The sequence below is a fragment of the Phoenix dactylifera genome, chromosome 18, assembly GCF_051530095.1.
Source record: "Phoenix dactylifera cultivar Ajwa chromosome 18, Ajwa_hap1_PhDact_Kaust_v1.1, whole genome shotgun sequence".
Classification (NCBI taxonomy): domain Eukaryota; kingdom Viridiplantae; phylum Streptophyta; class Magnoliopsida; order Arecales; family Arecaceae; genus Phoenix; species Phoenix dactylifera.
The window spans coordinates 12,376,969-12,404,358 of NC_143207.1; the positions used below are offsets into that span (position 1 = coordinate 12,376,969).

The 27,390-nt window shown below is 35.9% G+C and overlaps 2 protein-coding genes across 3 annotated transcripts; both read right to left on the reverse strand.

Moving 5' to 3' along the window:
• Window positions 1-3,366: 3,366 nt before the first annotated feature.
• Window positions 3,367-6,224, reverse strand: NDF5 (NDH-dependent cyclic electron flow 5). 2 transcript variants are annotated; one of them, XM_008786757.6, is made up of 3 exons: window positions 5,571-6,224; window positions 4,329-4,805; window positions 3,367-3,730 (listed from the first exon to the last, which is right to left on the reverse strand). In XM_008786757.6, exons 1-3 carry the CDS (start codon window positions 6,075-6,077, stop codon window positions 3,536-3,538), a joined length of 1,179 nt encoding a protein of 392 aa, XP_008784979.4. In that variant the 5' UTR covers window positions 6,078-6,224; the 3' UTR covers window positions 3,367-3,535. The 2 variants fall into 2 exon arrangements, with proteins under 2 accessions (XP_008784979.4, XP_088570602.2); XM_088714476.2 differs by having other exon boundaries at window positions 3,427-3,730; window positions 4,329-4,818; window positions 5,571-5,837.
• A 3,568-nt stretch (window positions 6,225-9,792) lies between these two features.
• Window positions 9,793-24,951, reverse strand: LOC103717372 (T-complex protein 1 subunit theta). The gene is made up of 13 exons (XM_008805728.5): window positions 24,628-24,951; window positions 23,359-23,621; window positions 23,119-23,265; window positions 22,875-23,036; window positions 21,116-21,193; window positions 15,686-15,819; window positions 15,154-15,226; window positions 14,977-15,054; window positions 14,747-14,869; window positions 14,503-14,597; window positions 12,328-12,537; window positions 10,550-10,607; window positions 9,793-10,240 (listed from the first exon to the last, which is right to left on the reverse strand). The coding sequence occupies exons 1-13, from the start codon at window positions 24,773-24,775 to the stop codon at window positions 10,175-10,177; spliced, it is 1,635 nt and encodes a 544-aa protein (XP_008803950.4). The 5' UTR covers window positions 24,776-24,951; the 3' UTR covers window positions 9,793-10,174.
• Window positions 24,952-27,390: the final 2,439 nt, after the last annotated feature.

Here is a 27,390-nt window from a genome sequence, read left to right on the forward strand (position 1 = left end):
TGCTAATTAATGACGGTCATGCCAAGATCAAGGATACTAGTTAGAGCTAGAATCAAGCGGGCTGGGTCGGGCCAGGCCCTTAGTTGAGTATGACTCAAAATTGTCAAAATCTCACCCTAGCCCTAGCCCTGTCTTAGCCCAAAACCCAATCAGGTTGACCTAACCCAACTGGGATGAAGGACTAGGCTGACCCAATCCATCCTTGTTGCCCTCGTTGACTCTCATTATAGCAAGCTCGCTGAGCTCATTGATTGAGCACAACCAAGCAGGTCGACCTCACCGCCATGGTCCATCCGGACATGGTGGTCCTCCCCAACGGCGTGATCCACAGCATCGAGTGGGAGGTGGAGAAGGTGACCGAAGCAAATACTCTTATGGGCTTGCTGATGTCTTTGATGAAGCACAATAGTATAATCACCGAGTTTTATGCAAGGTCGCTTATGCGATCTGGCTCACAGATATTATCAGTTGGTGCTGCAAAGAGTAATTCCCAGCAGCATCTCTCAACCATTCAGATGATTAACTTCTTGATGAAGTGTGTAAAATCCAAGGAGTATCTCTCCAGAGCCTAGTAAAGTAGTCCATGTCATGGAGCAATGCCAAAGTGATCGCATACCATTTGTCAGGAATGCAGCGTTTGAGGCATTACAGACTGCAAAGATGATAGTTGGACAAAAAGATCTAAACATGCAATTGTTTCTTTCGAGGATGGCTTTTATATCAAAGCTTGCTTGGAAAGCAATAATGCAAAAGTTGAGTTAGAGCAGTCTGGCGACAGCGAGATGAGTGACACAAACAAGAGAAGTCAGAGGCATTTTCTGGATTTATATAGAGCAGTGCCACAAGCGCGGTAACAAGAGATACTACCCCTAGTCCTCATGTATGCGAGTTGGAGAATATTGAATTTATTGATTAACTGTGTTATGTTCAGAGAAAATAAAGACTCGCAACGAATTTATTGGTCTTCCAGAATTTCTTACTACAGCTTATAATTAAGGGTTTGTTTGAATGATTGGACTGGAAATTTTATTGGATTCGTGGATTGGGCTAATACAACTAGCAAAATTATAGAATTATGGATTGGGTTAAGCCTATATTCATAAGTATCTAGGAATAGCTTTGGAGTGGGCTGGCTCAAATCCCATAGGGAGAAAAAAGCAAAAAATTCCTATTAAGGTCTATTTTAACTCCATGGAAGCTCATGTGGTCCATCGAAAACTTAGCTTATGTTGGTTCTGAAGACCCTGAGCAACAACACATTCGGACACTTGGAAGTCCATGTTCGGGTAAAGTGGAATGGAATCCAATAGTAGCATAAAATGGAGATAATCATGCACGTAACTTAAAATTTGGGGTGGTAGAGAAAAATATTGAGAAAATGAGATTGTTGGGCACTGAATCAGTGCCATCCACTTGTGATGTTACTGAAAATAGTGTTTGCAAAGTATGCAGAGAAGATTGTACAGTTAATTTTAAGGTTCTGGCTGAAAGAAAGAAAAGGGTTAAGCGTAGAATAGCAGTTATAGGACTTATTTCGGGCTTTTTTCCTTGATTCTTGTTGCTATTATTTTGTCAGCAGTATGAACTGACAATGATGAGCTTTTCTTTGATGTCGTTCCAATATAATGTCTCCTTGCAGGCTTTATATTATATTGTTGTATGGTCCACTCATTATATGCTGAAATTGATGAACAATTCTAAATAATGATTGTGTAGTTTAAACCGGTTAAATGCTTTACTTGCGCGCTTGATATAATTGAACTATGCTATATAGAATTGAAGTTCTGTCTTTGTTGCAGTTGGGAGGCATGTATTGGGGCTTTATATGACAAGGACTCAAAACAAATTAATTGCTTAAAAACTTTCCTCCATTCATGAAGTTGCTTAAAAGTGATTTATCTATAAATTGGTGCTCAAAAGGTTAGAAGCATTATAAACGTAAAAACTTGTGTGGGCGTGTCTTTGGTCCCACATCGGCTACATACTAGGTAAATCTTGGGGGTGCTTATACAAGATCAAGGAACTCAAGTAATACCATACAATTAGCCTTTTTTAATTACAAATAGTATCAGAGCAGATCTAGCCCATAACCTATGTAGATTAGAAGACACTGCAATAGAAGTCCATTAGGCTGACCGCAAGCTGATTGTGATACTTGCGAATGGATTTGAATGGATTTGTACTCTTAGTATGGTGAGATGCTAGAGCTTAAACGAAGAGAGTATGTATGAACCTGTCGAGCATATATTTAGCCCCATATCGGCTATGCTCTAGGTAGATATTGGATACTTTTATAAGACCAAGAAATTCAAATAATACTTTCTGATTAGCCTTTTTGGATGTTTAGCAGCACCTCTATTTGCAAGATCTTTTGTCTTCAAATAATTGATGATATTTTATAAAACACATTGTTAAAGGGAATTTTAGTCATGTTCAGCTATTCCTTTCTTCAATGCAATAGCTACAGTGCCGATGATTAATCTATTGTTGAGTTACCTGTCAAGCTACTGAAAAAGGATACTGAATAAGGATAAGGGCTGCATCCAACATAATCCAGAAAAATATATGATAGTACCTGCCCTAAGAATATATAGCCAACCATCAGAATTAGCAAAATCTCTGCATCAGTTGTCCCAAATGTTAAAATACCAAAATGCTTGTTGCAAATGTTAATCTCCTAGATTCAATAGGTTTTAGTTCCAAAAGTTGATGTGATTCTAGGACTCTTTATTATTTTTGCTTCCTTCGTACGTTATTTATGCTTCTTTTGTAAACTAAATTTTTCATTCTTTTTATTATTTATGAAACTATATGTTTTTGTTAAGTGTATATAGAAACATCTACTTGGTCATATCCTAAACATGAAATCCTGCACTGCCTGTTATGACTAATTATGGTTTCATTCCTTTCTGTTGAGGAATTATAGTCCTACATCAAATAGGTTAAGGACTCTTGTGGTGCTTATATACTTAAGGTTCACCTATCTGAATGTCTGAATGTTTAGATAGGATCTTAACAAAGTATTAGAGCCCACCGACTAGTCTTGCCTACCAAGATTTACCCACTCTCACTTGGTAATCCACGTATCATCTCCTGTTTGGGGTTCCGTCCCTCGGGCTCTATACGTGCGATGAGGTTAAGAACTTAAATGCCTAGGTTGTCAGATAGGATGTTAACACTCATTATTCAATATCTTGGTCTCCTCAACTCTGTCATAATGTATAGCATCCTATTTTATGTTAGCGTGATCTCACTCGCACTTCAAGCTTCCCAGTTACCCCTATTACCAATTTACCTTTTTTCTCAAATCTACTTTAAAACAGCAAGAAATTTTATCACTCTCGAAGAAATGAGGGGAAAAAAAGAGAAAATTTAAGAACTTCTGAGAGTTCTATAGTAATAATAAAAAAAAAAACACCGAACATGTAAGTAGCCTTTCAAATGACATAGCAGACAAATTTTGGTAGTAATTAGCAGCAACCTTGTTCTAAATGAAAGAAGAAGGCCCCTCACAATCTCTATTCTTTAGCATGACTTACAGGTTTGGATTATACAAGTACTGAGCTCCACTCCATGTGCCTCCAGGACCCAAAACTAGAGGTGTCAATGTAGCAGATGGTCCTATGCACACATATGCATATTTGCCATACCACTCATAGTTTGATCCAGGGCTGAAGACATAAAACTCATCAAACCCTCCCTTTCGAATTACGACTGAATTTCGTCTTCCCTGCATCATCAAAAAAGAAAAAGAGATATAATTCATCAAATTAGCAAAGAATTTTTTTTTTATTTAAACAAAAGCAAATTGTAAATGATCCCCTCTATATGAGGTTGGCTTGGAGTATCCATTGATCCCTAGGATGAAAAATAAAACATCAATCTTCTTAATATTATCATGCTAAACAAATCATATATATATATATATATATATATATGAAAGCCCTTGAGCCCTTGAGACGAGAATCCAACTGTGGTCTCATAGGTGCTTTTAGCAATCCACAGGGTTATAAACCTCATACTTCCTTGCATGAGGGAGGAAAAAGGGAGATGCTTGAATACTTCCTTTTTATATTTTATGCTCTTACTACTTAGCTTTGGACTTTTCTTTCTTGAAACATATACCTTGATATTTAAGTTTCTTTTTTTGCATTTCTATTTCCTTTGTCAAATTTGTTTCTAACTTCCCCTTAAAGCGATTATTGTCAAGGCTTACAACACCCATCCAATTCTTGGTGTTCTAACTTTTTCCTTAGAATAATAGCAGCACCTATAAATACTTATTTAATATTAACATAAGAAATTCCGGATATTGGTTAGCTCGTTACCCTGTCAATAATTGTGAACTCTCTAGGTGCATTGGAGTAAATCCTACTCATTCTCTCTGTCATATGTGCATAATCATCATCTTCCTCTCCCTCTGATTCTTCTATTTTGAACCATTCATTCATTGGTTCATGATCCTTCTCGTCTTCAATTTCCTGTCTGGAGAACACTGCTTGAAGTGTTTTCTGAGCTAGGGATTGGCTTGAATTTGAGGTTCCCTTTCTGCTGGTGTCTGGAGGAACAATGCTGAATCCTGACGACTTTGGCTGTTTGCTGCGGTAATTTGAGCCTTGTAGCCCAACAGCATAAGTTGCATCAGGTGTGCTTACTTTGAGATGGCTTATTACAGAGCCAGACAATTGGATAGATGATGATTTAGTGTTGTTGATGGTAAACTCTGAGCCTAGGATATCTTGATGAAGTGTCACCAGGCATTTGACTTCAATCATGTTCTCTGGAGCAACAGATACAAGCTCCACCTGGCATTGAATACTGCAGAAAATCAGATACAAGCATATGAATAAAGCATAGGATTTAGAGTAGGACCATGAAATAGTTGATAACTTGGTGTAACTTTTAGAATGAAACCACTGTCATTTGCTTAATTATAGCGCAGGAAACAAGTTCGAAAAGCTGCATGTAACATGAGCAGAGCTCAATTTATATTGAATAAAGCAAATGAAGATTGAATCCCCAATCCCCCACCACACCCCCTCAGGAGAAGAAAAAAAAAAACAGCAGCAGATGCGCTCCTAAAAGCTGCATCAAAATCTCCCTTGACTAGTGGATTGTGTTATATTGGAAAATGGTAAGAACTCTTGACTCTTAAAAGACCCATGTCACTCATTTGTGGACAAATCCTACTGTTACATGTAGCTGATGAAATGAAGATGCTGGCGTTTGCATTTTTTATATGAAGTACTTAAAAAATGAAATAAAATGATAAAAATCATTTTTTATGATTCAATGGCAGTCCAACATCATTACAGTGAAAAGAGAAGTTTTTTTTTTTCTTCCCAAGAATTACAGGGATGGGTTCAGTATATTCTCAAATTTTGGCCTCAGAAGATTTGGAAAATGAAAACTTATTTTTCCTACTTAAATGTTGAGGATAGCATAACTTTAACCAGCATGATCCAATTGGCCTTGCATCCAAATCTTCTATCTTTCCTAAATTTAACCATATGTTCTTAAGACGTGCCTACAAGGAGAAAAAGAATGAAATCGAAGATCGAAGAACCTGCCTGAATAGATTCTTGAGGACTTCCTCTAACATTTTGAAGAGACCAAGTGCTTGGCGACCATGGAATTCCACCATCATTCGCAAGCTTGAAATCTGCGGACACCCCTCCTCGGATAACTGTTTCGCCATTTTTGCCTTGGTACACAGCTGTTTGCAGCACTTCCATGGTGGCTCCGTGCCACATGAGCGGCCTGTATGATGTTATCAGGCCACTTGGCAGCACCACATTGGCAACACTACCATTGTCCAGTGCCATCTTGATGACACAACCATCACCAATACCTTCAAAGCTGACTCCATGACCGCTGAATTCTTTCTTCAGGTAATCCACATTGACCCGGGAGGCTACGCTTGAAGCCAACGCTAGCAAGGAGCGGATTCTCTTGTGTCTGTGACACTGAGGATCGACAAGAATGTGCGTATGAAAGGTTTTTGGATGCTTCAGTGGGTTTGAAGGGCGAAGAGAAGTAGAGTTGAGAAAGAAGGCAGACATGCTTGCCTTTGCCATTGTCTTCTCTAGTTCTTGTACTTGGAAATCTTCGAGTTAGTGAGACACTGAGCCTTATCTGCAAGTTTCTCAAGTTAGTGGTATTGTTCGGTCCAGAAGATTTTTTAAGGTGGGCAGGAATGGATAACTCGTTTTGTATTTTTGTGGGAAAGAGTGGCCTTTTCAGATATTTGTGATGTGCTTTTCATTGCAAGTGGACCCTAGACCTCAAACTAATAACTTGGCCTTTTATTTTGCCGAAATGCCTTCTTTCCACCCATCTAATACGTCTCAAATTTAACTTTAGACCTCTCACTAAGTTTTCAGGACTGCAAGGTCTAGATTGGTTTGTAACAAGTGGAGCTGAACCAATTTGAGAAATAAAAAAAGAATGCTCGTCTGCAGTGGGCTAACTAGTGAACAGGAGTGGTGGCAACCAGTTTCCTACTGGGTAGTCTGGTCTGGTCCGCATCATTTAGTGAAAGCATTGTGACCATTGCATGTTAACCTCATCATTCGGTTACTATATATATATGGCTTTAATATTTACATATTAACATTCAACATAATTGATTCAGATGGGTAAGAATTGGAGTTACTTTGACCTATGTTTGTTTTGTTGCTTATGGTGAATATAGAGGAATCATGGCTGACCTCCGGATTTCTAAATGTCGATATAGGATCAGTGTAACTTGCATGAATTAGTGTGGTATACTGGTGATGATTAATTATTGAATTGCCAGGCCAGCATAATCGAGGCACTTGACAAGTTAACCAAAACATGTTATTTTTTAATATAGAATAGATCAAATATGATCCCTCCTCTATGAAACATTATATGAAGTAAGTTTTATCATTTTTGTTTGGTGGAGATTGTATATCAACTAAAGCTTAAAAATGAATTTTTAAATGATTTTTTATGAAAAATGGAGTAGTTATTCATTATCAAAATTTTTGATCTAAGAATATAGATTTTATCAATTGCATATGAGCAGTCATGAGCATTTGTCGAGCCAAGCCTGGCTCACATTATATCAACATAAAACAGCAAGCTCAAACCACATGCTACTCAACAAACTCAAACTAGAAATATGTAGTTGGAAAACCGACCAAATCATATGTGAAAACTACTTCAAACTGGTCTGAGAAATTTGATTCGGTTTATTGGATTGCTAGGCTAAGTAGACTTCTATCAAATGGGCTAGGCTAAATGGGCTTCACTAAACAAATGCATGGCCATCACCCACCAAGAAGAAGAAGAAGAAGACTACCAGCCAGCTGTAAGAAAGAAAACCAGTTAGAGACCTAGGGTTCGAAGGCTCAGAGGGGATTCTTGATTAGATAAGATGGAAAGATCATTCCCTCCCTTCCTCACTGATGACTCGCCTAACTAGCAATGGCTGCAGGTTGGTTGTCAGTGGAACAACAGAGCCTCTAAAGCTAACTCCACAATTGCTAGAAAAGAATACATGCACCGAAAAGGAGAAGACAAACCACTAACTAGTCACACATCATCAATGACTTAATTTTATATACACATAGATGACGAAGAGAAGAAGACTAAGGCCCTGTTTGGAGGAGCTGTTGGCAGTAGAGCTGTTAGAAATAGAGCTGTTGGAAGTAGAGCTGTTTGAAGTAGAGCTGTTATAAAAAGTTGTTTGCTGTTTGGTAACTATATTCGTAAAGTGCTGTGGTATTTTATTTTGTGTTTGGTAAACAAACTGAGAAAGTACTTTTGTATGACAAAATTACCATAAAGGACATTACATAGTATTATACAACAGAACATAATAAAATATAACATAAATTAATACATAAATATACGATATAGTATAATATTATTGTAATATAAAATAATATTATGTTAATATAGCATAATAGTAATATAATTATTAGAGTAAATTAATATTTGGTAATTTAACATAATATTAAATTATTTAACATAGCATATTAATGTATTATGATATAATGTAATATATATTATATTTATAGTATAATACAATAATAAAAGTATAAAATATTATAATTGTTAGTATAAATTAATTTTTCATAATATAACATAATATTAAATTATTTAAAATAACATATTAATGTATTATAATGTAATGTAATATAATACAATATTTATAGTATAATACAATAATAAAGGTATAAAAAATTATAATTATTATTATAAATTAATTTTTCATAATATAACATAATATTAAATTATTTAAAATAACATATTAATGTATTATAATGTAATATAATATAATATAATATTTATAGTATAATACAATAATAAAGTTATAAAATATTATAATTATTAGTATAAATTAATTTTCCATAATATAACATAAGATTAAATTTATTTAACATAACATATTAATGTATTATGATATAATATTATATGATATTATATTTATAGTATAATACAAAAATAAAGGTATAAAATATTATAATTATTAGTATAAATTAATTTTTCATAATATAACATAATATTAAATTATTTAACATAGCATATTAATGTATTATGATATAATATAATATGATATTATATTTATAGTATCACACCAAAATAAAGGTATAAAATATTATAATTATTAGTATAAAATAATTTCCATAATAATTTCTCATAATTTTCCATAAAATAATTTTCCGCGGTCCAGGGGCTCTTCTTCGTGGTCCACGCTCGAGGAGGATCTTAGCATGGGCCGCGAGGTTGATGATAAAAAAAAAATAATAGATTGATTTTGGAAGGTATGGAAAAGGATTAAAAATTTTTTCTTCTAAAATGTGGTTCAAGAGATGCATACAAAAATTGAAAAGAAAAATACATTTTCTTACGGAAGGGAGTCTGACGGCTAGGGTTCTTGGCTCCAGCAGATTTTTAGGTTTATAAAGGGACAAACTATATAATTATGTTATTTTAATATGGGCATTTTTGTCAAAAATATAGCTTTCCGAAAAAGCTGAAACAGCTTCCTCCCAAAAGCTCCAAATTGGAGCTTCCTCCCAAAAGCTGTTTTCAGCTTCCCGCAAAAGCTGAAACAGCTTTTTGAAAAATTTACCAAACACAGTTTTTTATCTAAAAGTACTTTTGGAGGGCCAGAACACTTTCTGGCCCTCCAAAAGCTCCCCCAAACAGGGCCTAAGAAGAAGAAGAAGAAGAAGAAGAAGAAGAAGAAGAAGAAGAAGAAAAGAAAAAGAATGAAGAGTAGAAGAGAAATCTCTACAAATACTCTCCCAATGAAAGCAAGGAGATGAAGAAAGACTAGAGCTACCAAACGCCTGAATTGCTGAAGGTTGAAGAACCATGTATATTTAAATGTGGGTTCGGTTTAAGTTAGGTTTTTTTACAACCTAACCATAGCCAAATTTCACAGTTTTAAAAAATCCAAACCAAGATCAGATCAGACCGGATGTGAAAAAACCTGACCCAAAATGAACCAAAATAACCTGATTGGGTCGATTTTATGGTTTGGTCAATTTGCTTACACGCCTAGATGCAAGAACTTTTCAGTAAAGGGTGCACAAGATTAATATGAAAGTTGTAAAGCCAAACGTTAATTACACTCCTGAAGATTTAAGTAGATAACCAATGGCAAACTGAGATCCATAAGGAGGACCGCAAGTTGTGTAAGATCTGTTCAAGTGACTGCTGCAGCTGAATCAGATTAAGTTAGCAAGAGTAATAAGAAATGAAGGAAATGTGCCTGAAAACTACACGATGCAAGCAATAATATAGCGCATCTTATGTATCAAGTTTTTCTTCCATGATTTATGTATCAACTGTTTAAAATTCATCAAATGAGAGTAGACAAGCAATATAGCTATATCAACCACAACACAACAAAAGAAAATAGCCAATAACCTCACTTGAGTTCACACTCAAAGCTGATGGAAATCTAACATTGTAATGAGAAATACAGAACTGCAAAACACAGACTAAAAGTGATTCAGAACAGAGCGACATTGCACATGTTGTTGGTATGTCAAGATGCTAAAGTACCAGATTTCCTGGATGGGAATCAAAATTTTCTAGTGCCCTCACCTACTAAAATACATAAAAGCATTGAAGCTACTTCTTAGCTAGCAAATTGATGCTAGTGCTTCACAGTCAACCCATATGCACATCATCAATCCTCATCCATCCCGGCCGGCGGGTCTCTCTTTGGGCCACCTGCTGGTTTTGCCATTATAATCTGCCCAACAAGCATATACTTTCGATGTCAACATATATGGAATTTTGTTAAGGAAGTTACCACATATAAAAGCTTTCTTAATAAGCAAGAAGCAGGGAGGGTGTGAATTAGTAGAGTTGGTAAGTCTTTGGAAGATGGAATCAAGAACTTCGGTTCAAGTCCAACCTCACTCAGATTTACTGTCTAGGTTTTCTCCTGTTCTAGTTCTCAAACAAAAAAAAAAAAAAGCAGCAGCAGCAGCTAGAAGAAGAGGACATTTGCAATATCAGAAACCATACAAGGAAACTATGAAATAGGAAAAGAGCTCACCTGATCAACCCGGAGAACAGTACAAGCAGCATCTGCAGCATATTTGAGTGCAAAGAACCTGCTCCAAGGATGGGATAATTTTAATGAATACCTATCCAAGTACTACAGGTACTATATACTAAAGCTACAAATACATGTTACAGTACAAAGCACATGGATATAGCTTATATGTATAGCAGTTTTTCAACAATGGGAAGACGAAGACTCTGGCATAAATCCCCAAATATATATATATATATATATATAGCAAGTGAGAGATGAACGAGGATGTAGAAGATGAGGGTTCGATACTAATGATCCAAGCGGTTGAATGGGATCTGCTAACTCTAGTCTGTTTAACGACCAAAAATCATATGCTTTTAATCATTTGATGCATTAGCTAGGAATTCCAAATCACATGATTTTTGTTATGTACTTAGTTTTTTGATGCGGTACATTAATTTCAATGGCTTCGATCATCGAAATCAGCCCCCTATCTTCTGATTTCACCTGACTGGATGACTTAAAATCTAATCAACCAGATCCTCTCTCTCTCTCTCTCTCTCTCTCTCTCTCTCTCTCTCTCTCTCTCTCTCTCTCTATATATATATATATATATATATATATATATATATATATATTAAAAAACTAAGATAATCAAAAAAATGAATGTTCGCTATAAAATAACATATGCAGAGAACCAATATAAGTTATAGAGTAAGGAATCTATCCTCCTCCTAGGCAAGTCTGTAAGATTTTGAAGAAAATTCTATTTTCACCTATTTATGGCTAAGCATTCATAGTACAATCAGTTCTCACAGGAAAAATATGTTTGCCTCCATATATATCAAATGCATCTAGCATCAGCTATCCTAATTGATACGCGTTACTAATCACAAGCCACCTGGTAAATCTTACCAAACAGCAATAGCAACACTCATGCTTCCCTTGGAAACTTCTAAAGCATTGTCATATCTTATAAATGATGAAGATATCAACTGTCAAATCTGAATGAAATATCTTTCAGGTAAATGACCATTTTTTGAGAAGAAAAGAATCCTCTCATCCACTCCAGACAGCACCTCCCATTTACTTCAGAGGGCACAGTTTTTTGAATATAACTACCATCAAAATTTCTTTGATTCGAAGACTAGCTCATTCAGATCAACCACAGCGATGGTGAGACATTTCACACATTCATTCGGAATTAATCATGTCTGCTGCAAATGGTTAGAAGAAAGAAACAAAACTATCTCACCACCGAAACATCAAAAAAGAACTGCAGTTTATTGCCTCTGCTCCCAAAGCAGCACTTGTGTATGTATAAAACTGTCATTGACTTTTGACATATTAAACTATTTTTAACAATGATAGGCTCTTCGTGGTCACCTCATGCACTTAATTTAGTCATCTATCAGACAATCTCCAAAAGGAAGATCACATACAGAGAACAAAGAATCCTAATTATTCATTTACCTAATACATTTCATAACATTATGGCAATTGGAAAGATCAATACTGGAAAATGCATTCAAATCCTTTTACATTTAATTCCAAAACAATTGCATTCATAACTGATTGGGCAGTGTCCAACATAAATTCTAAATTACTAAAGAAAACAAAACAAAAAAAAAGTTACTAAGGAATGCAGCTTTAATTAGACAGTTAGCACATGGTGCTCCCATGATGATATAAAATTTTACATTTAAAAAGAAATATGATTAGAAGAAAGCCAAGAAGTGAATGCAATGAATCAAAAAAATACTTCATGATCACAAAAGTAATGAGAAGAGGCTCACTTGGTGAGATGAAGATCCCAGATATTCATGGTTGAGACATCCTTGCAGGCACCTTCTTCCAAATCAATACCAACGTTGGCATTTCCTGCAGCATGTTCAGCATACAAGGAAGAAATAATCTCCATAGCGTTCAGCCCAGCATTCTCAGATAGGGTTCTAGGAACCATTTCAAAGCTTTCTGCAAATTTCGCAATGGCATACTGATCCAATCTGCAAAAAGAGAATCAAAATTATTGTATGCCTTGCCATATTTCACATCCATTGGCATGTGAAATTTGTCCACTTACCTTTGCAAATCCACTGTAAAAGACAAAATAAAAAATACATAATTAACGGTCACATCAAAATTTGCATTTGAAGAACTTTAGAGGGTTTTTCTTCTTCTTTCCCCCAAGGAGAGAGACACAACCAAAGAGGGGGAGGATGAGATAATTCATTTGTATCAAAATGCCACCTTAACCCACAAAGCATTCATAAAGGTACTGGATTTCAATTTGAAGAGAGAAAATAAGAAACAAGCTAGGAGAAAAGGAGAAGGGAGAAGCAGGAAGGAGAGAGAGAGAGAGAGAGAGAGAGAGAGAGAGAGAGAGAGAGAGAGAGAGACGAGAACTGGGGTGAAATCCATCACAAGATTTTTTTTCTCCCATTCAATAGTTAGTCTTAATATCACAATTCTTTGATGTTCTTACCAACATAAAAAGATATTTAAAAGACACCAAAGACAATCCTATAAAACCAAGACCATCCTAATCCATCTTATCCTATGTCCAGGACCTTTTGACACAAATGTATTTAAGTAGGTCTCTTTATTTACCAAAACTTAACTTTCCTACTCAAAAGGACTAACTAAGCCTCAGCCTCCAAGATTGAAAGAGTTTGGACCAACAAAGAGGTTCCATAATTTTCAGCTCTCAATAAACACAAACGACATGAAAAATGAAATAAAGATATTGAACCATTGATCAACTGGAATATTACATAAAAACTATAATTACATCAGAAACATTAAATTGAGATGCCCTAAACAATTGATCATCAGATGCTGGGAAAGAGATGAGAGGCTTGGAATAGTTGCCTACCCAAGGGCCCAACATGTTCTGGATAGCATAGTCACTTTTATGTCCAAGACAGTTTGAGCATATCATGTGAGGCTAAGTGACTATCATGAGCGTTTAAAATGATGACCATGGAAGATCTATACAAACTCATAAAAATTTGAACATTACAATGAATACAGAGATGAAACTAATATTTCTATCAAATTTTAAAAAGTAAAGGATACAAGGGCTGAAAGACATGCATCAACTCCCAAAAAAACGCATGAAATAACAACACATCAACTATATTGGCACAAAATAGTAGGTTGGCAATATACGATGAAGCCCTTTTCATCTCTACATACTAATAATTGATAACACGGAAATGAAAAGGCCCTAGGAGACCAGCAGCGCCCACAAGGCCAAACACAAGGTGTTCTTCATGAACAAACTAACAAAGAGAAAGGCATATACATAAGAAAGAGAATTTAACACGACCAAAGAACTAGAACATCACCACTCTAAGACCACAACCAGTTGTGAAAAGCCAATGGTAGCCTCAACATTGCTATTCAACAAATTGGAACCTATAAAAATCCCCACATTAGCTTGTTCCAAACAACCATACTCATCCAAAGCCTAATATCCTAAAGGAAAACCCACTTCTATCTTGTTATGTATGCTGATCAGCCCCAAATATACTCGAGAACTAATCGTGGTTAAGTTACATAAATTCCCAAATATTCCACTTAATTACGTAATGAAACAAGGGAGGACTATTATGTCCCTAGCATGACAAACAACGAAACATTCTATTATAGCAGCAAAGACTGCTCTGGTGCAAGATGAACAATACCTACCAACATCAGAACAATAATGTTATGTTTCATCCTATATTTCCCATACACAAAAAACATATAAATCTTTGAGATGCTCTCCAAACTAAGAATAACATCCATGTTGTTAGTGGGTAAAGTAAGAGATGAGCATGCAACTTGACAGAAGTCTCACATATCTAATAATGAATAATTAATCAATTGAGCTACATAATGATGAAATATCAAAAAGGCACGACTTGAAATATTGGCCACCATTTAAGGCATATTTAAGAAGATTAGAGAAGAATAAGAAATAATACCCCGTTTCTTTAAAGGAAAACTCCTTCAACTTTCTAGCCAACTCTATCTCAGTAGCAGCAGACCCAGGAACTATGCGACTGTCCCTGCACATTGCCTGGTGAGGGATGGAAAGATTTTATTAGCAGTGGGGAAAAGGTCAAAGTTACATAAGACATAAACAGGATCAACCATTTTATGCCCCCTCTCCATGTTATCATAATGCTTAAGTTCCTATCAAAGAAGAAATTATATTTCATGACACACCTTATATGTATTAACACCATCATCAACGGCCCTTTCCAGGTCATCCAATATACTATCTGTACTACCTCGTAAAACCACAGTAGAAACCGAGTTTCCACCTTCTTCATTTTTCACAACAGTCACCTATTTAAACAAAAGGTGAAACAATCAGTATTCAAGAAAGCAAGCTAACCAAAAGAACTTCAAAACATTAATAATGTTGATGGTGGTCATAGATATGGCAACAGTACCCGAACACCACCAATTTCTTCCACTGAAACAGAGTCAGCATATCCCAGCTCATCAGGATTTGGTCGGCTAAGTTTCAGCTGTGTTTACAATCAAAGAGGCATATTATGTGAGAAAGTAAGCAATGTCTACATATAAATAAAAAAGGGACAAAACTTTCAAGAAATAATGAACCTTACAAGAGCTATGGCACCAGTTGTACGGCAAAACCTCCGCAATTCAAACTTCGAGCTAATTTTTAGAACCATGAGTCTGCAAGAGATGGTGGAAATTAGTAATATTCATTTCATATATCAACGGCTACATACAAGTCAGGCTTTGATGTTGGGCACCCAAAAAAACAAAAAAATGAAAAGGCTCTATTCCATCATGTCTCATATGAGGCACACAATCACTATACAAAGGTAAATGCATGAGAATTTCTTACTAGACTAGTAGCTAATATGGAGTACTAATATGAATTTTAGCAAGTAAAACCAATCAGCACATATTTCTGCCGCAGTAGTCCACGTATTAATCATCATACTGACATAAAAGGAAAAGAAATGCAAGACACAGAAGGGGGAATTGTTAAAACAAATAATTTGTAATTCATAGAAATTAGATTCACACAACTCCCGATATAGTCATCCAACAAATAGTTCCATCCAACTTGACTGGTTGTAAGGTATAGATGTCATTATTTTAGGACAACAAGAAGAGCTCATTTACTTGTAGCGCTCACAGAAATGTAATGCCATGTCTCCCACTGCAGCTCCACTTACAACCACCTTGGCACCTGAATCAGCAACTGCTTTAATGAGCTCCTCAACTTTGGCTTCTTCAGTTTTCGCATAATTCTCTAGCTGCAAGCACCATTAATCTTTCCATCATTAACAGAGATCACTTATCCATCATCATCATAATGCAATTGTCACATCCAATGGCAATATGCATATTTGAAGCAAAATAATTGCTCAATTTTCAAAAGTAGGATCTTAGAAACTAAGGTTGTGTTTGACATCGTTGTCATTTTTTATGTTTTTAAAAACTGAAAAAAAAAATGTTTCTCTTTTTTCTAAATTTCTGACAAAACATACATGTTTGATAGTCATTGTTGTTTTTTATTTTTCATAGCGGAGTATAGAAAAACATGTTCAATAAGCAGAAACATAAAAACTCACATGCAGATATGCTTTCTCCATAAAAGCAATATTAGAAGCCTACTACAAATCATTAGCTCCTATTACCATATCAAAAACAAATTGCATGACATGACTGAATACATCACAAGAAATGCACACAAGAATCGTTGAACCTCTCAATCTGTTCTCACATACTTGATGGTTTTCATCGAACCTGTACTTCAACTTGAAGATATTCATGTTTACCAAAATCAAATACAGAAAAAAATGCATCATTATTTGGATCTTGAATTACCCATATTGGATTTCTATTTGGATCTTTCTAGAGACTGACCAAAATCAGACCTGTTTACACCATTACCCATAGCAAACCCTCCCTTAACAATGTAATGGTAGAAGAAAGCACTTAGACTCGCAAATCTAAACAGGATAAAACAAGGGGAAGAAGAAATAGTAGAAGAAGAACAGGAGGAGGAGGAGGGAAGAAGATGAAGGGTACAAGTGCAGAAAAAGATTTGGGCAAGGTTTTTGAGAGAGAAGGGAAGGAAAAGAGGAGAGCATCAATGTGGGGTTACCTACAGCTAGAGAGGAGACAAACTCGCCAGATCTCATTGAATCAAGTTTGAAATGAACAAAGAGGATGAAGCAAGGAGAGAGGTTAGGGAGGAAAAGGGATTGGGAGTGGAGAGGTTACGGACAAAAGAGTGCAAGCTCTGTAAACAAAGCCCATGTCATTGGTTTGCTGGTCTTCAGAGAAAAAAATGGAAGCTGCATGGTAAACAACTTGGCAGTTATGCAGAAGAAGAATTTATCGTGAATGGAAAAAAAAATATAGAATTAAAATTTCGCAAGAGCAAAGCAAAGATTTACTAAGAGTTTCTCTTTTTTATTTATTGATCCAAGAAAAATGGCAAACCATGTGGATAAACAACTTATATCTAAATAAGCATACTACCACTTCTGAGAAACTGCACCGATAGTTAAATTGACTGACACTGTATTTCATATGTAGAGTGAAACTTTTATCATGCTGATATCAAACTTCTATAATAACATATAAGCTATTTCTTCAATAGAACATAGTAGTTATTCATCTAGCCATAGATAATCTACCAAATCAATAGGCTTTCTGGATTTACAAAAAAACTATTTTTAAAATAGATGGAATTTATACTGTTCAAAACAATTGTTAATGACACGAATGGGAGTATGGTCCATTTGAGATTTTTCTTTACTACTGCAATTACAAGTGAAGATTTTGTAATACTAAAAAAAATGGACTAAACTAAGGTTCGCTATCTCGGTATTGAACCCATACTTGGTACAACATCGATATGCCCGATATGAGGGTCAGTTTGGCGTATCAAGACTCTGTACATCCCCAGTACCGAGTCTTAGTTCAAAACACATACGGCACGATATGCCTGGTATGGGACAGTACACACCAGTATAGCGAATCATGAACTAAACTATCATGTATCATTTAAGTGTCAATCAAGGGTTAACACAATACAATATCATGACCTATTATGCTAACACAATTGGTACATGCTGGCATGATCAATATTTTTAGGATTGGGAATCGGTCATAAATCATAGAAGGGGCTACTCTAGTTCAAATCAAGGATCGAATCTTCGATTATGAGAATTTTACCGAATTCTTTCAAAAAATTAAAAACATAAAACTATAAAAGAAATGTGAAAATTCAAAAAGCAGGCTAATTGAACAGTAGGTGAATGGAGAACGAAAGGTCATGCTTACAAAACTATAATTTCTTCACCAGAAGTCTATACATAGCATGTCTAGTGAAACAGGCATCATACTCAGTTACTCAAGATATTTATATGCTGCCACTCCAAAAATATTAGTTCAATAATTATTCTAGGTAGAATATTAACAAAAAATAAATAGTTCAAACAAATGGTTGCGAAAAAGAAAAGATTTGTCTCTTGCTCCTAAAATTTCTTTTTATTTACTTTTTAGAAGTTCAAAACCTAATGCTTATAGCTAATAAGTAAATAATTCCAAAAGACAGTATAGACAAATTGAACTAAAGAAACTGGATTCTGCATGTGGACTTACAATCCATGGGACTACAAGATTGATGACACGGATCTCAATTTTATGATCATAAGTTCCCTGATCCAAGGATGAGATCCAAATTGTCCAAGACCATTTTCATCTGGACCTGAAGATCTTGACAATGTGCATGAAAACATATGTAATATTATTCGTTACTTTAACAACTAATTTTAATTTTTTTATATTAGTTCATAGACATGTTTTCAACAAATAAATATAGTTTTTAACTAGTTTTTATATAAACATAGAATCAAAACACATTCTAAGAATCTATGATGATTGCAATTTAACAAATTCATTGCATAGTTATTAAAATTAAACAACTATTTTATAATACAACAATGCAACTAAGCTCAAAACTTATAATAGAAACATTACATGGGGCAGTTACTTACATTTGAACATTACAACATAATAAGTGTTGTACACATTAAGCATATTACAAAATCTCCTACACTAGGGGCATGTTTCGTTCGCGACTGGAATCGAAATCGGAATATATTGGAATGGGAATCAGAATGGCCATATCCCCTAGCATGTTTGGTTCGTAACCGGAATTAGAATCAAAACCGAAGTGGAATTTGAATACTAAGGGAGAGTAGAGTAGGGATTGGGTTTTAGGGGATTCTCTCCTGGAATCATAATGGGAGTGGGACTCACCCAACCAAATGGCTGCAATGGGAGTAACTCGTTTCCATTCTCATTCCAGAGTCCAACTCCCCCCAACCAAACATGCCCTACTTTGATTTTCAATATTTTGTTTGATATAGAATGACTACTTTGTATCACTATCTCACTCTCTCTATATGTTGGGCCTTCAAATTCTCGATCAAAAATAGAAGAAATACAAACAAAGGAATTCCAAATTACTAATAGTTGAAATATAGGTTTAAATTATGCAAAAGAATACGAGCATACACTATTGTGTAGTGTAACACGTGTTCAGGTACAAGAGTCAGTTATGGGTGTCCAGGAGCCGGACACATCCTATTCCCAAAGTTTAGGATGGAGTCAGCTAAGAAGGATCACAAAACTAGGCACAGGTATGTGGACCCAATTGCAACTCGGCCATAATCTTCTTCGAGTAATATCCTCCCTTAGAGTGAAAATTATACTCTACATTTAGTATACAAAGGAGCTTCTAAACCACAAGGGACATTCATGCTTGACGGATCACAAGTATCCATCAAAAGCTCCTCACAAAAAAGAGCAATGCTAGACTAACATTTTTTCATGAAGATATATGCCTCCTTACCTAGCATAACTTGGAGCCCCACTAATAGCTTAGCCCTCATTAGTCACACTAACCATTTGATTGCAACAATCCCCCTTCCACACGGGAGAAATAACTAAGTGGATGAAGCAAGAATAAAACTGTCACAATCCATTTTCCATCATCTTAGCTCCTTCGGCAAGCAACAACTTTGCTCATCTAGTAGCAAAATATGCCATCAAAACTACTTGCAACTCTACTTGGTCTCTCTCCTATCCCCAATTTTAAAGGTGAAAAACCAAGTTGCTTGTACCAGGGAGATTTAGTGGAATGAAACTAGCCTAAGAATTATCTACCAAAAAAAAAGAAATCTGTTTTTCAACAACCAAACTAAACATCTCTCCTTCATCAGACACCCAATCTCTTCCAGTAACCCACCTGAGTGCCTTGCACCTCCAAGATGCTATGTCTATTGCAAGCCTCCTTCATGTACCATTGAACTCTATGATTGGTCAACTAACACATCTCACCACTAGCCAACCTACTCCCACTTCATTACCCACCCCTACACCCGCCGATCCTCTTTCTCTCCATCCACTCTGCCTCTCTCTCTTTGCCTTTAACTTCTTAGATATCTCAAAAGCAAGGTCCAATTGGTTTTGCCAACGTGTTAAGCACATCCTACATATGTACTTGTGCCAACATGGGTGCATGACGAACTAGTAGAGTGAAGGTATCAGACCAAAGTAACTATGAGTATTAAGCAATACACTTGACATGATCATACGCATTAATATAGGCATGCAAACATGGCATGAAGGTATGTGCCCCCATATCAAGCCAATAACCTTTGACAAGGTATATATCTAAGATGTGATACAATATGAACAAGCATTTTCATCCCTGGCACAGCAAACATTATATGATGTTTAAAATTTTCCGACGACAAAAAACAACTTTGATTATTTTTATATACCATGTCTACCTCAATCAGCATGGCTTACTATGCCAATGACATATCATACTAATAGAGTATCGATATGTATAGCCTAATAGATAAAGCGTCAATACAAGAAGATTGCTGCTTTATGACATAAACTATTAATTATTATGAATTTTAGCTTGAAATAATCAATCTTATGTGATTCACATCCAATGTGTTTACTAGCTCAAAAAATCAAAGCTGGATAATAGATAATTGCTTATTTATTAATGAAAGTACAAAGTTAAACAGGCCATTTGCAACCTGCAATAACAGACAAGAACAAAAAAAAATTGAGGTTTTTGAGTATCCAGATAGAATCACCAATGTATCTAAGCACACCGTCTAAGACTCTCCAAAGTTCTGAGGGGCAATTCACAATAAAAAAATTATGACTACATCAAAGCTGGTTGATACATTTTCAGCATGTAGTGCTTGAAACTTTCCTGACACCTTTTATAAGTGAAAAAAATGAAATTACAATAAAAGAAAAACAAATAAAAAAATGGAGGAACAACAAAATACATGCATACATTTTTTTGGTCAAAATTAAAGGTTATAAGTACTGATTTTGGTACCCATACTGGTATAGGCTGTATCAAGTGCCAGTGCAGCACTTCCCTTCATAATGACTCTTGGTACAAGAGGCATACCTGGTACCAGTTTTTAAACGTCTGGTATGATATGCCCAGTACAGACCAGTAAGATTCATTACTTAAATCCTTGGTCAAAATACTACCTGTTCAGCATTATGGATTAGAACAGTTCCCTTTGTTTCAGTTGCTGATGTATCAACACCTCCAGCGAACACCGCAATCTACAAAAGGAATGCATCATCAACATGATTATGTCGGCAGACTAAGCACCTAAGAAAACTGCATGAATGCTTTAAATATCAAAAAATAATGTCAAAGGATTAAAGAGAAAGCAGTCATCTTATAGTCTCATGGTTAAAGTGCTACGTTCCAATTTTAAATATATCTAGTCTCATAGGTAAGCAACATATCCCATTTTCTATACTAAGACAATGAATTAGTGATCCAACAAAGCTCACAAACTTGGTACGAAAGGATATGATATCATGCACAACATAATCCACAAGTTAAGGATAAAATAGATACATACAACAGGGTCATAGAAACTTAAATTGCTAAGAAACACATACTGATACCTCCCTGAAGCGTACAAATAAGCATTGCATGTCAGAGCTTGTTATCTAATTCTTACACCACCAAAATATTTGAGGTGGAATTAGAAGAAACAAATCTAATTACAAAACTCGTGTCATAGAGAACAGGTAAAAGGAAATAAAATTTTGAATCTCAACAAGATGAAAATACCGCATCAAACAAATGTGCCTCAAGGGTAGGTGAGCATGTCTACCAAGAAGATTCCCACATTTACTTCTCTTGTTTTCTTAGGAGACTATAAGCCTCATATCAAGTCCCCTCAAAAAGAGGAAAGAATAAAGATTTTAAATGGATGCTTGCATCTTTTCAAACAAATGTCTATACCATATCGCACAATTCAGTTTCCCTGTACATCTGACAGGTATCAAATGTGAAGATGGTCCCTAAGGGGGGCATGCTTTTGTAGCAAATGCTCGTTACTATCACATATTAGCATGTCCGACCAACAAAAGAACTCAAATACCATAAGAATGAACCAGAGCATATCATCTATCTCTCTATATATATAGAGAGAGAGAGAGGGAGAGAGGCAAACAATGTATCATGTATTCACATATATATGTATATACATATATACATATATGTGTACATGGCATATTTGTACGTATATATGTATATATATGATGTGTTATATGGAAGCCTCGAAGTCCGGCACATTCATGCTGGACACTGAGGCCACCCGAAATCAGGCTGGGCGCTGAACTTTGAAGCCTTCTGCTTAAAAGCGCCAACACATGCTGGATTACATTGTTTAAGTATTAAAAATCACGTTTTCCTTGAGTATCATACCCAAGTAGAAGAAATGATATCTTTCTATCCACTGCCATACTCCAGCTCGACAGGGATTCTTCATCACACACGCATCACATGCGCGACCCTAGTATGAGTAATGATGGTAGATTTTCAGCCCACATTTTGCAAAAAGGCTCATTTGAAGCTCACCTGCATGCACACCTCAGAGTAAGGCTCTTAAAAAAAAAAACTAAGGCTGACATGCAAGTTTTTGTATAATGAGGTATGTGCATCATCACTACAGGTTAGAGATGCTTATAGGCACAGCGCACCTATTACAAGATGCTATGTCTTCTGGAGGTGGCATGCTCATTAGGTTTTGATTGCTTCAGTAACGCACAACTAAGGCATAGTGTCATATATATTTTAACATGTCTTGCATTCTCAAATGCCGAACTTACGTAATTTCAAGATGCTATGGTACATTCCAAGCTTTACGTTCTCTTTATATAGATGTAACATCAACAAACCAGAAAAAGGTAAAAATTAACTAAAAAACAATCTGATACTATTTACCTTTGCCTTTTCCATCCTCTTTATACTCCCGATGACATCATTTTTTAAGACCATACCACGAACGACCGTGCAGTTGTGCAAACCACCTCCAAGCAGTTTTGCAACTCGAACATTATCTACATTAAAGTTTGCTGGATTTTTTGGACAGACCTGGATGCATGCCTGACATGCAATAGCACTTCATGTTCACAATAATGAAAAAAACAAGAAAATAATGGATAATCTCAGGTGTTGAGGTACTCACATCAGCGATAAGAGGACACAAAATACCTTCTTGCCTAAACTGCTTGCTAGCAACAGCAGCTTTCATTCGAGAAACAACTTCATCTTTGTTTCTCACATCCATAGTTTCTGATCCTTTCTCAACCAACTCATCTAATATTTCCACTGTCTAATCATTAAGAAATAAAATGCATATGTGAACGCCATAGATCTTACATATATTGATTTACAAGCATTAACATTTCATCAAAGCAACAAGAACCTTATTGATCGCTTTTGTATAACCACTAATTATTTCACTGGGATGCAGCCCCATCCTGATAAGCTCCTCTGCATTTTGAAGGAGCTCCCCAGCAAAGGAGATTGTAAGATTAGCTCCATCACCAATTTCCTCCTGTTGAGCCTTTCCTGCCAGCACCAAAATCTTGGCAGCAGGATGCTGGACCTCAAGCTCATTCACGATAGTGGCCGCATCATTTGTTACAAAGAGCTTGTCCAGATGATTGATGATCATTTTATTCATACCTAGATAAATTATTAAAAAATTAATGGATATAACCATAAACCCAACTCATAATGCATCCATAACCAGGCCCATAATAATCACAGAGCACCGCTACATGAGTGTGCCCACAGTAAGGATGAAACTGATGAAAATTCGGGAAAACTCCAAATGATATACAAACTTTTCTGCTCTAATGTCATGCAAAAATTCAAGAATACAACACAAGAAATACCACTAAACCTAAATTACCAGCTTTCTTCCCAACTTTCCAGCAAAAAAGGAACTGATGAGGTACAGTATAGCAAGGTTAAGCATGTAGAAGCCAAATAAATTCCATGAAAAGTGCCTGAATTGGATAGCAAAAGAACCAGAAATAAATCAAAAATAAATATTTTTCATCAATAATACACCCTTCCCTCCACCTATAGCAAGGTTAAGCATGTAGAAGCCAAATAAATTCCATGAAAAGTGCCTGAATTGGATAGCAAAAGAACCAGAAATAAATCAAAAATAAATATTTTTCATCAATAATACACCCTTCCCTCCACCTGTCAACCCAACCACAAGAGAAAAAAAAGGTTCCTGAGGTACAAATCAAGTATAACAGTATTCATTCGCTACACAATGTGAAAAACAGAACAAAACAAAAATCATATAAGCTGCCACTGTCCGAAACTCAAGTAAGTTCTGCATTAAATGTTGGAAATGGAAATATATAGACCAAGCAAACAAAAACGAAAAAAACACTCCCACAATAACTCGGGCTGGAAAACATATAACTTTACGTTATTTGGAGTTCCATTCTCTTTTGATTTATCTTCATTTCTTCAACTAATTAAAGAACAGAAACCGTGCAGATTGGCACGACCAAATTGAGACCTAATCACAGAACAAGTGCAATGCACTCACAGAATCACTATGAAAGAATCGACGCAACCGTAAAAACCCAAACCAAATCGCTAAAAGATCAAATCTTGGGCCACAAAACAGAACACCTAACGAGATTTTAAGCGGGGAAACTCTCACCATTGGGGCCGAGGGAGGTGCGGGTGATGACGGAGAGCTCCTTGCAAGCGTCAATGTTCTTAAGCACCGCCTCGTCGAGCCCCGATAAGTGCTTGTGCCCTTCCTTGAGCATCGCCTGCATCCCGTACGGCCGCATCTGGAACCCCATCTTGCCCTCCTCCTCTACTCCGCCCTAAACCAATGGAATCGAGACGAAGGAGCAGCGAACCTGGAATCCCTAGAGAAGCGGCGATCGAAACCCTAGAGGAAACAGCGAGAAATGAGAAACCCTGGAACGTTCTCAAGCACTTCACTTTCACCGTCCTCTAAAAAGTAGAAGTTATTAAATATTGAATGGAAGTAGAGGGGGTTAAGTGTAAACAGCGCATAGCGATCACGTGATGTAGGCGTGACGTAGTGGAAGAATCTACGCACATCTGGTTCGAGCCAACCGAACCCAATCCGGACCCGAGGATTTAATTTTCAGACCTGCTCCATTCTTCCCTGCTCATCCCTGGGTGCAAGACACAATGGGCTATGAGACACATTGGTGTTTTCCTCGCACTCCAAAACTCAACCCTTTTCACATCACCAATCAATGTTCCAATAGGGTGCAATGCAGCATTTAGAAGGTGCAATTTGTTCGTCCATTTATTTTTCCTTTAGAAGCGATTACCATACATGCAAAACATGTAGGTCAATATCAAAACATTCACACATGGCCACCGAGGTGGTAGCCCAGTGGGAGGCTTGTCTTCCTCCAGAGTGATCCAGATTCAAAACGCGCGGGCATCGATTAAATTCAGAGACCGGATGCCCCACGTCTGGACACTAGTGGAGAGAGTGCTACTGGTCCGCTAGCAAACGGAGTGATGTTGGGGTGACCTACTCACACGTGGGTAAACACAAATGGAAAGGGCACGCGAAAATTTGCGATCTGAATCGAATATGCTCCAGCGAGGAGGGGGCCAGTGGGGGTTGCTACATGGGTAAGGTTCTCCTCGCCCCCTTCTTTCCTTTTTTTTTTTTACCAAAAAAAAAAAAAACATTCACACATGCATTTATAAGTCCAATATGCATAATATGCGTGTATCTCATAAGGGTTGTTTCTCTATGTTCAACTCCTTGTCCTTAACGGATTGCAACACAATGAATAATATATGGTTTCATACTTAACCTATGGTAAGCATGGGGAAACCGCACTACGTAACACATAGTCAAAACCATAGAGCAACATTAAAGAAATTCATAGAGGTAGTGCCTTGCTAGCTTATTTATGAATTGGTCGTTACAATCTATTTTGTTGAAATAACCCCTATATGGCCATATGCTATCTTTGAGAAAATGTATCAGCTATTTGTTAAGTTAATAAGCATTTGAGCTTTTCAAGGCTTATAATCATTTTTGAGTTACTCAATGCATTTTCCCCCTCTTCGAGCTTATAATCATTTGTTATATTATAGTCATCTTTGAGCTTCTATTTTAAGCATAATCCATATGACTTTGTTTTTAAATGCAATGTCCTGGTTTTGACTTTTAAATTAAATGCTATAATTGTTACTGCCTTGTTGCATGTCCACATCATTCTACACAATTGCTTCCCATTCTAGCTGTCAACCATAGATTGAACATAAGGACTAGAATAGTTATGCAAAATCATGCATCGGTGATTAAGTTCATGCAATGATAGTAGTTATAAAAGTTCCAATGAAAGATAAAGCACACCGCCCAACCTGCATTTTCTAAAATTTTAAATGGGACATATAACTAAGCCTGAACAGATATTCTCAAGTTGCAACAACAAGGGTTTTAATTAGGATTAGGGCAAAGCATCCTTATATATGCATATATATATATATATATATATATATATATATATATATATATATATATATATATATATATATATATATATATATATAATTAAACTCAAGGGTCATAATTGAGAATTTCAGGTAATTGAAATGGATGGTTAGTCCTTTAGATCCTTCTTCATGCCTTAATCCATATAACAACCATGTGATCAGTGGATCAAAAGATGGTAGCACCACGACCGTCTTTTGCATGATCATTATCAGTGTTCCTAAGGTATTTGATAGCAATAAGGCTATAACCAAAGGAGAAGCGGTCATCAACCATGTCATCAAAATAAAGAAGGGTTGAGCCCTCTAATCTAACTCGAACAATGGCATAAGTGTTTTCAAAGTGGGTCAAATTAAGAAAAGCCTACTATCTAAATCTACAACATGATTAGGATTACCCAAAAAATATATAGAAAAAATATTTTATGGTAAGATGGCTGCCCCCCAACTATACTTTATTTTTGTGACTCTATTAACATCTTCTACCAGACGAAGTCCCATCAAATCTCCATAAGTTGAATAGGTTAGTGAGTATTATTAGATCTTTCTAATCAAGATTTTTAGGATGAACATTACTGCTAATTTGAGCTTAGATGAGCTATTACTGCTAAAGAATGCCCTTTATCTATAAAATCGCCATATAGTGCTTCCACGACGCAATAGTCTCTACATATTTTTTGAACAATAAAAATATTGCATTCCTTCTTCTATTATAAAGATCAGACAATTGATTAATTTAAGAAGCCAGCAATTTACTTTAAATTTTCAAAACATCCAGTTCAGCAACCTCATCATGTTTTGGGGATTTCAAATTGTGAGTAAATTGTGATTATGTAATTGATTATATTTTGTGAAAAATAGTAACAATAATATAAAAGTTGGATTTATGGAATGAGCACCCATTATTAATTAAAATTAAGAA